Here is a 12,287-nt window from a genome sequence, read left to right on the forward strand (position 1 = left end):
GCTATTCTAGGGTCTGGCCAATGCTTTTAAAACCACTTTGAGTGACAGATATTCTAGGAAGGAGAGATGAACAAATTCACGTCAATGCTAGAATTGCTGATTCTGATTTCCTCACAATTCAAATTAGCAGGCATAGGAATAGAAGTTATTTATTCTGAGAAACCTGATCTCATTACTACTGAGCTAGTAGAAAAGTGTATTTGTCTTCTATTTCTATCATTTATATTTGAACAGTCTATGAGGCAAGCCAAATCTAGACCTAAAATGACATTGTAAGGGGCACTCAGAACTGAGACAATTTCTAAGACTTTCACCTATTACTAAATTGCTGAAAACTCAGTATCCAAATATCATACAGAAGAATTGACAATAAAGTCAGAAGTAAAAACCAGTCTTCCCTTAGACTGTCAAGAATAGAACAGAACAGATAGTTACTTGTCTTGAAAAGTATAAAAATATAACTTTTCAGAAACTGAAGGGCTTGACATGATATCTCTCTCACCATCATTTTTACTTTGATGACTGAATAAGGAAATGGAATGTCCATGAGTTTTGAGTGTTTCACAGAAGGCTACTAAGTCCCGAATAATTAGTTAAAGAGGAGAGGATTTTCATGGAATTTCTGGAGAAGATACTTTTCTTCTAGCAACCCTATAATGACCAGGGCAATTTCAAGGGACAAAGGCTTCCCCAGACTTCTACTTTATATCAACTGCATAGATGACAGGCCAAAGAAGTAGCCAACTTTATTTCTCATGACAGTTTTGTTTCTTCCTACAATTAGACATAATACAATATTAAACATGGCTATATGAAATTCTTTCTGGACTTCATTCAATAAGCATGTATTAAGTACCTTTAATGTATTTAATATGATATGTAATAAATAATGTAATAAAGTACTATTGTTTCTCATTCTTCTTTGGCAACATTAGGACCATGATATACTGCAGAGACATCTAAGAGCTACTTAAATTCATCATCAAATAAGGTGAAGGTATAAACAAAAAAAAAATATGTACATATGATTTTTATATAACATATTTTTCTTATTAAGCTGGTCTTCTAATATTATTTCATGGATTAAGAATTCTAATTTTCTTTTTTTCTTTTGATATGCTGGGACATCATAAACAATGATGTTTTATGCTTATAAAGATTCTTGAACTCTGAACTTACCTCATCTGTGTGGTACAGTTACTGCATGGCTACTGAAATCTGCATCATTACAATGAAAGGATGAAGTCGAGCATTCCAAAAGCTTGACTGTCTTTGCGTTCTTCTTCGAACAGTCTAGTTAATTGCTAACTATCTTAGACACAGAGTATTACCTCACAGCCATCTGCCAAGGCAAACCCTCCACCAACAAGAATGGCTATATCCCAGGGCATGAATGACTGGAATTCTTTCCAAGTAATCAGTGGAGAGTAATCAAAAGCAACTGAAAAACAAAAGTCCTACAGTTACACATTGCTTAAAATATGACAATATGACATTGCTTATTATCCTAAATAGCCATCTCACAAGAAGTTTTTAATATTCTTGTATTGTTCTTAGATAGGAAACTTGATCTGGACTTCGAGTAATTTCCACCTGGCCTAGGTAGAACATTATATTATAAAAAAAGAAAAAAATCCATAACTTGTAAAAATCCTTTCTATTTTATTATAGAATAAATTTAGATAAATAACACTGTCATATATAATACTATTCATTCATTCATTCATTCATTCATTCCACTAACATCTTTGCCTACTATGAGTCACAAGTGCACTGGGCTATACTGTCCTTTGCTATGTGAAATGTCTGTAATACGCCATTGGTTCAACAGCATCAGTAGAACATTATAATTATTATTCACTTATATCTATTTGAATATTTTATTGTTTTTTTCAAATCATGAAGAGGGTCATGATAGATTCACCAGAATTTGTTTAAAATAATTTGAAGTTCAGATTTTAAAATTTATGTATTATTCATGAGACCCTTAAAATGCTCATAAAGCAATAATCATAAGGATTTCTCTTGATATTTGGGTCCTGATAGCTCCATTGATTTGCTTAGAAATAACATAATCCATGAACACATTATGCCCATTTAACATTTGTGTGTAACAGGCAAGCTTCTACATGGTGAGGTTTTAAGGTTACTAATAAGTCCCCTTCCTGTCTCCTTATCCCAAACCTAAACCAAACCTACCCTCACTGTTGATGGAAATTTTGCTATTTCCTGCTCGAATTAAAGCCATATATCCTGTCAAAATGCAATCATCTCTGAATGTACCTCTCATCTAAAACTGAATATTTTATGTCTTATTTGGCATTTTAAAACCTAGTGTGAATGAGTTTATCAGGGAGAAGAGGAGCTGCAGAATGAGAAGGGAGAGGATGGTGGGTAGGGCAAGGCTCTTTCTGAGAAGGGGACTCAGATGTGGGAGCCAGAGGAGTTAAGCCAAGCATAGCACTTGCCACTGCAAGGCCTTAGGGCTTTGACTGCAATGGTCAGAGTCCTCAGGGTCTCACAGGAATCATTGCTCTATATTACAACACCTCCTTATAACACATTTGAGATATTCTAGTCTCAAGTGAAGAACAAAAGGCATGTATTTCTACACTATACTGTTTACATATATCATGTCCTGGAAATGTGACCCATTAGTCATTTATCTATTCTGACTCAAGGAGGCAGGTGGGCCAACCCAACTGCATGACTCTCAGTTCCGTCCCAGCAGATAAATAAAAAATAAAATAAATAAATAAATAAAGGATGAATGAAAAACCAACAGCTCTGCTAGGCCATTTCCAAACAATTTTAAACCATTTTCCCATATTGACAACATATGAATCTGACTACCCAAAATACTCTGTGCTAGTATAAAGCACAGGCATGGATGGATCCTATGTTTAAGAAGTGTGTGTGTGTTGGGAACAGGATGGGTATACGCACATAAACACACATACTTTCTTGTCTGTGTGTTATAAAGGCAATGAACGCTCCCACTGAATGTGGTTTCTTTCAACTGTGACACTAGGTTATGGCTAAGTGTGGGGTTGATTTGCATTTTCTCCAAGGCTACTTATGAGGCTGTAAATACTCTTCCCGTTGAAACTCCTCACCTTTTTAGATCCTCAGTATTTATTACCAAGGGCTCATCTTGAAGTATGACTTCCAAGTTCCTTTTCCTACGTTTGCCAATAGTAAGATTAATTCCGATTATGACCAGGGACGTGGGTACATGGCAGACCAAATAGTATCACCCATAGCAGAATCCTACATAACCATGGTGCATAAGGAAATCTACGTCTAGCTTCTGCAAAGTAAGATAATCCTTCGTATAAGGAGAGGATGTGTGCTGTCTGAATAGGGGTTGCAGTGTATAAACAGGAGATGTAAGCCAGGGGCTGTGTCCATGTCCATTCCTTCTGTTCTATGTGTTAACTGAAACCGAGGGAATTTTGTATTTTTGCTCTTCTGTCAAATTCATTCAGAATTATAAATAATACTCAACCAGTTTCTCCGGTAGGTATAGTTTTGGTCAATCTCTTAGCTGGGATAAGAAAGAACAGGAGTCCTACAAGTAAGGCAACAGTTGAATCTGTAGCAAAACCAGGGTACCTGAAAAAAAGACATGTGTGTGCATTAAAAAATGCCATCAAGAATTTGTATGAACTAAGCACCAACTGATTACGCTGATAGCATACAAGTAGAAGTGGTGGTATTGGTAATTTATTCTGGCTAATCTGCTCTAAAATCTATAATTCCCAACTAAATATGTAACTTAGTGGGACTGAAAAATCTCAGATCATATCCCCATTGTTTTCATATATATCTCCTTATTTTCAAAACCATGTATACATATGTTGATATACTAGGCCAAGAGTTCACTTTTAGGTAAAGCTGACAGATCTGGTAAATAACTTCTTTGAATTATTTCTTTAATTTTATTGGCAAAGCATTGAGGTTGAAACAATAGGCCAAATCCTGTATAACTGATTTATAAAAGGCTACTATTGAACTGTGGCACGGCATGGATGTTCTGAATGTCCTTTAAAACTCTTCTGTAAATTGTGAAAAGGAATTGATCTGTTCTTCTAAGATATAACGTCTGCTTCTGTGTTTATAGGCCCTGGCCATATCATACAAATGAAATCACCCATTTAATGCTTTGCACCCTGTGAAACTCAATCAAGGATATTAATTATTAGAATGGCTTTGAGGTACTCATAAATGATCACTGAACAAATTAAGAGTTATTCAGAAACAGATGGGGTCTTAGAATCACCAGGCCATTCCAGCAAGTAGAACAGGTTCCCAGAAGCCCCAACAGTTAAGAAGTACCTGGAGACCAGATATAAATGAAACAGGCATAAATAATTAGAAGTCAGTTTAGAAGTTAGCGTATTAACTAGTGAATCTTCATAGTCTGAAAAGAAGTATGTACACCCTAAAAATTATTTTGCTACCTTGTAACTCAGCAATGCATACATAGTATAGAGGCTCTTTATTCCTGTAATTTATTTGAACAATTTACATAATCAAGGAAATGCATTATTTTATTCAATCTGACAATTTTATAAAGCAGTCTGTTTTCCCCAAATACAGATTTTCTTTATTTCATTGTGGAGTAAAAAGCTGCCTTGGTGTATTCAACAAACTTAACCCGTATTTATTATTTTACTGTTCCTTATTTCTCTTATTTCAGTTATAATTTTGGTTGAATTTTTGCCAAATTAGGTCAGGCGTCATGTAATCTGATTTTGCTTTATATGAAAAGACATATTGAATTCCTTCCAGGTTCAAACAGATGGAATGAAAACATGAGGTGGTAGCTATAAATCTAGATTTATCATTCTAGCTTTGGAAACTCTAAACACCTAAAACCTCTACATTACAAATGTATTCTACAGAATATATACTTTAAATAAAATCAAGCCATAAATACAGAAATAACTGCTTTTTAAAAGACTTTTAAAACTTCTATCATTTTATTTATTATTAGTTTATTTTATTTTGGTTTATTATGAACTAAGGTTGTCTCAGTATTACAAAATATTAAGCTTATGCAAATTTTATTTGCCTTGGCAATTTATATATCTAATTGCCAATTAGATGTATATCTTCAAATCCCTTCCTCTTTCAAAGCTTTGTTTCTTTTTATTGTTTTCTCTCAGAATTCTAGATATCATGAGCACCTCCCCAAAGCAAGTACGCCTTGTTTTCCTGCTACAAAAAAAAAACATCTCCTGAATTACATTTTCCTCCCATAAGGAGTAGGAATTAGAAGCTGATTGTATTGAATTTCCTCTTGGGATTTCTGCCTGGTTTTTATTACCCATTGCCTGATTTCATTTGGTTTTTACATACTGGTGTTTAGAGAAGACTCTCCCTCTCTAGAATGATAGGAGTGGGATTTTTAAAAGGAGGCAGAACTATTTTTTCTGTTGGTCTAGGTCCTATTCCAAAACTATGAAGTTCGAATCAAACTATTAAATAATAGCTTGCTTTGAATGATTGGATACTGCCTTTTGTTTTGACTTCTTGAGATGAAACGTTTTTGTCCTAATGGAAATAAAAAGTTTATAAAGCTGCAGCTGATCCTTTGAAACGTGTACCACACTGCATTGCTGCACTTGTGTGCTCACTAGGAATTGGGACGCCGACTTGGCAGCTTTAAAAAAATGTTGGCAATGCCTACATAAGCAGAAGGCTCCGATGCAAGAATTTCTTCATCCCATGTGGGCAGAATAGATCTGACTCAAATGTTTTTGGTTTCTACCCCCACTACATGGATTTTTGCTGGGGGATGTGAGACAGGAAGTTCAAATCAGAGATCTGCTGAATTTAGGATCCAGAGGACTTCAGTGAAAGACAGATTTGGGAATGCGAATCTCAAAACCAGAGTATTTATATTGACATGTAGGATGGTCCTTAATTTAGAAAATTATGCTATAATCTTCCCCCTCACTTCACATGACTCAGCAATGTCTGCTGGGATATTAGACACTGAGAGATAAAATTAACTCTGACCCAGCTTCTAACATTAGTTTGTAAACTCAGTCTTATTGCTTACTCAGGATTTCCTTATTTATAAAATAGGGGCAGGATGGATTTATAGCGACTAATACAAAAATGGACATCAATAGAGGAAAAGACAAAATATGAACCAAATAAATAACCCTCCATAGAAATAAAAAAAAATAAGCCAGCAAAAATCACAGAATATGAATTCATATCAGGTTACTAAGAAGCATTGAGTGGCATTGAGTTCACATAATAAACATTTATACTGCACTTCCTGTGGGGAGAAGCGCAACACTATTCTAATTAGCGCCATTTTACAGATGGAGAAACTGAGAGGTAAGTGACTTGCCCAAAGTAAGTGGAAGAGCCAGGAATGGAACCCAAGCAGTGTGGCTCCAAGGTCTATACTCCTGACCATTTTAAAACATGGCTTTCCTGCAATCATATTTCTAATTTTGTAAAGATGAAAATAGCCTTGTCTGAAGGAGACTTATCTTTAGTTACAGGGTAGTTTGGTTACCTTGTTTGCTGCCTTACCCTAGATTTCATTCCTTATCTTTTATTTTTTCCTGAAAAGATAAGAATTAAATCTTTTCGATGGAAAAGAAGAAAAAAATCTTATACAGTTTTTCAGAGTTATAGGAACCACTTAGGAGAAAAGCTGAGTATAAAACAGGACGTGTTGACAAACATAACATGTAATGCTTACTCTGAAAAAAGCACGGACCAACCAGACACAAACCCAGGATCTCGGGTGAACCATAGCAGGGCCATTACAATGAAGAGGACTGAGGTCACAATTTCTTGATACCTGTGGGAAAATTCCAATCCTTTCATTTATTTTTCTCAGTCAGGACATTTGTAGAAACTCCCTGAACTATTGTCAGAAGTAGTCTTAGCAGAACACTAAGCACTGTCAAAACTTGATGTATCAAGTATTTAAGAGCATCTGCAGTTTGAAAGGGGCTTTAGTCCTCTGTGGGCCTTTCAGCTTCTTGTCCTTCCACCTGGTAACCTAGACAAGGTTTGTATTTTATCATGTTGAGTTATATTCACAAAGGTTAGAACATTCAGGGCCCTTATCAAGTGTAATAAATACCCTAAGACAATTGTGCACATATTTGCCTTTAAACAGACACTTGCAGTATAAGCAGCATCTCTCTGTGTGTTTGCTTGCTTGCTTTTGTGTGTGTGTGTGTGTGTGTGTGTGTGTATGTAACTTACTTTATTGGTCCAAGTTTTTGGTATTCTTGTTTAATAACCTCAGCACAAGCTTTTTGTTTGGCTGTTCCGGTTTTGCCACACTGTGCCATCTCCTTAAAGCTGAAAAGAATAATTAAGCCTGTTAAGCAAAGAATTCTCCCTTTATAGAAGATACTTGTGTCAAAGCGTCAGAAAATACAAATCTCCCTGCTAATAATAAAAAGCTGTGCTTTTTGCCTATACCCCTATCTCCTTCTTTGAATTTCTTCTCCCCTTTTTTCTGTTTTTCCCTGGTTTGCTTAATTTTCAGGGCTTAATTTTCATTCCATATCTCCCATGACATCATCCACTGATCTCTTCCAAGTCCTTTTGCACCACTGGAATTTTGCCATGTACCACTCATCTCTAATTTAATACTTCATTATATACCTGATCGTTATATATTTTAATATATTTCTTAAGTATCTTTATTGTTAATTTTCTCACATGTATAAGTTTTATCTCACTAGTGAGGAAACAAATTATTAGAGGGCAGGGGCAGTATCATGGATTTTTTGGGGGCCCAGTTATCTCTAAACACTGACATACACGGTAAATACTTGATTCATTCACTCAGTACCTCTGTCAAGTTTATGAGATAGTTGGTTGCTAGATCCATCAATTTTCACAAAATATGCTAAACTCCAGTTATACACTAGGACATAGAAGTCACATACACTGAAGATGAACAGAGTTCAAACTAGGTCTGTTCTCAGAACTAAAACCGATTCTATTAGTTGGTTTTTTTTTTGAGTTTGTTTACTCCTTATATCCTAATAGCATCAACCAGATAATTTTCCAATTTACTTCTAATAGTAACTGTCAATCTCTATTTCTTTTAGCTGCTTGTTTTAGTGACCCCTTTCTCCTGTGACTAATTTACCTATCCTGAAGTCCAGGGTCTTCAAAACCTTGAACATTTTTTTGTGAAGTGCTGCTCTAAACCTTGATTTAAAAAAAAAAAAATCCCTCCAGAGGAAGAAACAAATGGGAAAATGGCCAGATTCTTATGGATTATCTCTTGGAATGTCTATGAGAAGCTCAGTTAGATTATATGTTGGTATAGAAAGGACTTCTGGATATATATCTAAAGACATTGACATTGATTGACATTGATCTAGATAGATCTTGAAGAGATATCTGCATTCAAATATATCCATTGCAGCATTATTCACAACAGCCAAAATATGGAAACAACTCAGATGTCCATGGATGGACAAACGGATAAAGAAAAAGTGGTGGTATATACATACAATGGAATATTATTTACTTATAAAAAGGAATAAAGCACTGATACATGCTACAATATGGATGGACCTGGAAGACATGATGCTGAATGAAATAAGTCAGACACAGAAAAACAAATACTGCATGATCTCACTTATATGTGGAATCTAAAGCAGTTAAACACATAGAAGTAGAGAGTAAAATGGTGATTGCCAGGGGCTAGGGTAAGGGGAAAATGGGGAGGTGTTGGCCAAAGTTTCAGTTATGCAAAATAAGTAAGTTCTGGAGATCTCTGTACAAAATAAAGCCTATGAAGAACAATACTGTATTATATACTTAAAAATTTGCTAAGAGGGTAGATCTTATATGAAGGGCGTTTACTACAAAAGGAAAAATGAAAAAAAACCCAAAAAGCAAAGGAGGTGGGAGGAAACTTTTGGAAGTGATGGATGAGTTTATGTCATTGATATTGATGATGGTTTCATGGGTGTATGTTTATCTCCAAACACAGTAAGTTTTGTGTACATTTAATATCTACAGCTCTTTGTATGTCAGTCATACCTCAATAAAGCAGTTTTTTGTTTTTGTTTTTGTTTTTTTTTAAAAGAAATCAGGGACATTTTCTTCTGTAAAATTGCTGGGGTAAACATTGATATTTTGGGGAGGGCAGCTATCACACAAAGACACATTTCATTTATTTATTTTTCTGTAACTCTGCTACTCAGATTTGTTTGGACTATTACTCCCTGTGAAGGATCAGAGTTTCCTCAATTTGTAAGTCATCCATCCTACATATTCATAATGACCCTCATGAACACACAACCCCCAGGGAACATGATTGGTTGTTGTGTTTAAGATCAATGAGGTAATACTTAATTTTTATAGCCTCAATTCAATTATGACTAGTGCCAGTCTTGAAGTTTTTCCCTTTGTCACAATATAAATCCTACCATTAAAAAAAAACTGATCCATGGACTGCCTTGAGAACCATCTGTAGAATTAAAAAGTAGAGTTAAAGAAAAAGATGAGTCTCCTTAGAAACTGTTTTCTACCCAGTAGACTGCATATGTATTTTGTCACTTTGGTTGGGGATAATCAATAGTCAAGTCAAAAGCCGTACTGGCTTTGCTACAAATGAAGGTTAATGCCTTCACAAAGGAGCTGATGAAGCGTATGACAATGCATCAACCTCTCCTTTTAAATAACTTCCGTGGCACTGATAGATGAGCTTCACTTCCCGAGTGGGTTGGGGTCATTTATGATGGGTGAGTTAACTGTGTTAACAGCCAACACGCTAATCAGAATGTATGGTGGCCTGCCAGGGGAGGGGCTAATAATTTCTGTTTCTCAATCTAAAACCTCTGGAGGTGAACACCCTGGCAGACTGAAAAGGACACTGAAGAATTAGCTGGAGCATGAAACTGTGCCATGTCTAACCAACAGTGGACCACAAGGGGACAGTTTCAACATGCTACTAATCATGATTTATGGACTTGGCCTAATATATGCACTTCACAGGATGTTCTTCCTCATAGAGAAACACATTTCAGTACATCTGCCCTTTATCTTCTTGATTTCTCCTTTTTAAGCGGTGGGCGACTTCAGAATAATGACAAGGGTTGCATACTTATTTTATAAAGTCATTATATGCAGCAAAAAAAGAACAAAACAGCTGTGGGTCTGAGACCGGATGCTTTCTCTGTTGGTTTGGGATTCCTGTCCCCTGCATTCTGCTTTGCTACCTGTACGATTGAATCGACCCCCAAAGGCTTGGATTTCCAGGAAAGGGCCTTTAGTATGCAGCTAGCCTCTCCCCACTAATGCCCACCTGCTGAAGGCGGTGACATTCCACTCATTTGCTTCAGCAGGAGGACAACCTCACACTGCTCCCACAATCTGGACAAATAGATTTTTCAAAAAATCATCAGTACCATCTCCCCACTACTAACAAAATTGTGGCAGTTCTGGAGAAAAACCAGGAAGAGGAATGGAGAGAGAAGAATATCAGTCCTTACATGACTAAGCTTGGAAAATTTGGGCACAGGCATGGGGGGGAATACGACCTGATTGCAGTATTTTGCTGTTCAAAGGAAGTACAAAAAGCTGACTTCAGTCTCCCCTGCTTGGTGGATAACACGTTTTTTCAGTCATAGGTCCTTGAAATTATTTAACTAAAACCCTATGAAAATGAAGTTGAATTTTTTGGGTTTTATTTTTTAGGAAAAAGAATACTCAAGGTTTGATATACAGCCCTTTCCCCTTTCTTTTGGAGTATTGTTATATATGGTGAATCTATGGTACAGCATTTTAGATTTTGCTGTGGAGCCCTGTATAATTTTAAGTGTTGGCTGTCATTTAAGTCATGTAACTCATTGGTACTTATGAACCACCAACTTCAGTCCCAGCCAAAGAAACACTTGCAAATTCTCCTTGAATGCATGTATTTGACATTTTCCAGCTCTTGATTGATCCGTGTTTCCTACCTTGACTTCTCTGTATTCAACTGGGGCCCATCCGTGTTAGAGTTACAGCATTGAAAGTGATCTTGCTGATCTTCCAGTTAAATTCTATGGTATTTAGTTGAAGATACTGAGACTGAGAATGGATCAGGACTTGCAAAGATTACTCATCTGGCTCGTGAGCAGCCACAACTTTGTCCCTGTTCTCCCAATTCCCAATCCAATATTCTTTCGTTTTTCAAGGGCAAATCAATGTTGGTACTAGGATGAAGCAGGAAGCCCTGCATATTACAGTTTAAAGTAACTCGATAACCTGAGGAGATCCCCACATTAAACCAAGAGGAGGGACAAAACTTCTTAAAGTAACACTTTAACAGGTTGGACTGGGTCCTTACCATAATGAGCTTCGTATTCCCTTCTGGTCTATTAATGTCTTAATGGGTTGGGATCAAAGGAGACCAAGATGGAATTTCTGTCTACAAACTCTCTTCCACAGTCAACACTGGTTAGGTGATATTCTAGAGGGTCCTTAATGTATGTATGTGTTCATACGTGTCAGTTTTGTGGATAAGAGAAATGCAGAAATGCAGCACTCGTGAAATAGGTGTAAAAGCCCTGAATGAGGGGCTGAGAACATGGAACCCAGACACCTTTATTTATCTGATTAACGTGGAATATGTACTCACTTGAATCCTAAGAAAAGCCACTGAAGCCAAATCCATGACAAGAGGAGAATAATAATAGCAGCCGGGAAGGACATCAGAAACCATGATCCAAAGTTGATGCAATGACAATCAGGGTAGCGCCTGTGTGAAAATATGGAAACGTGTTCACAGAAGGAGTACAAGAGGAATCCTTTCTGATGGTCAGTGGGAAGCAGCACTTCCTGTCTTTCCTGTGCCACCAGCCAAGTAGGAAGATGTGGGAGGTATTCACCATTAAATACAGAAGTTAGTTTTACTCCACACCTCTTGAGTCTGAACTGCATAATTATTGCTGCTTCCCACAAAAACAAGAGTGGGCATGTTATAACTTTTGCTCCCTTTATTCAATCTATAAGGAAGTGTTTGTGAAGGAACCTACCACGGTACCTGCTACTCATGGAAATGCACAAGAAATGGGTATACATGGGTGTGTGCGTTTTGTTTTTCGTACTCAAATCATCAGTATATGAGTAAGGAAAGACAAATAAGCAGACTTGGGAACAGATGAGAATTAACTTAACAAAACTGAATGTGTCCATTACCATTTCGTCTTGGGAGCTGACATCCCAGACTCGGAAGGGACTCAGACCCCACCTGCGTTGTCTCTCAAAGCTGTTTCCCTCTCTGTTTCTTC

At 36.6% G+C, this 12,287-nt stretch overlaps 1 protein-coding gene across 1 annotated transcript in view; it reads right to left on the reverse strand.

Annotated features, from left to right (window-relative positions):
* Positions 1-12,287, reverse strand: part of SLC13A1 (solute carrier family 13 member 1) — a 112,059-nt gene that overhangs the window by 44,272 nt on the left and 55,500 nt on the right. The window contains exons 8-12 of the mRNA XM_065883419.1: positions 11,636-11,755; positions 7,246-7,344; positions 6,731-6,832; positions 3,509-3,615; positions 1,332-1,441 (exon numbers count right to left, since the gene is read on the reverse strand). Of these exons, the coding sequence (XP_065739491.1) occupies positions 1,332-1,441; positions 3,509-3,615; positions 6,731-6,832; positions 7,246-7,344; positions 11,636-11,755 (538 nt within the window). The remainder of the gene's footprint in view (positions 1-1,331; positions 1,442-3,508; positions 3,616-6,730; positions 6,833-7,245; positions 7,345-11,635; positions 11,756-12,287) is intronic.

This window comes from Phocoena phocoena, chromosome 9 (genome assembly GCF_963924675.1).
Source record: "Phocoena phocoena chromosome 9, mPhoPho1.1, whole genome shotgun sequence".
NCBI lineage: Eukaryota > Metazoa > Chordata > Mammalia > Artiodactyla > Phocoenidae > Phocoena > Phocoena phocoena.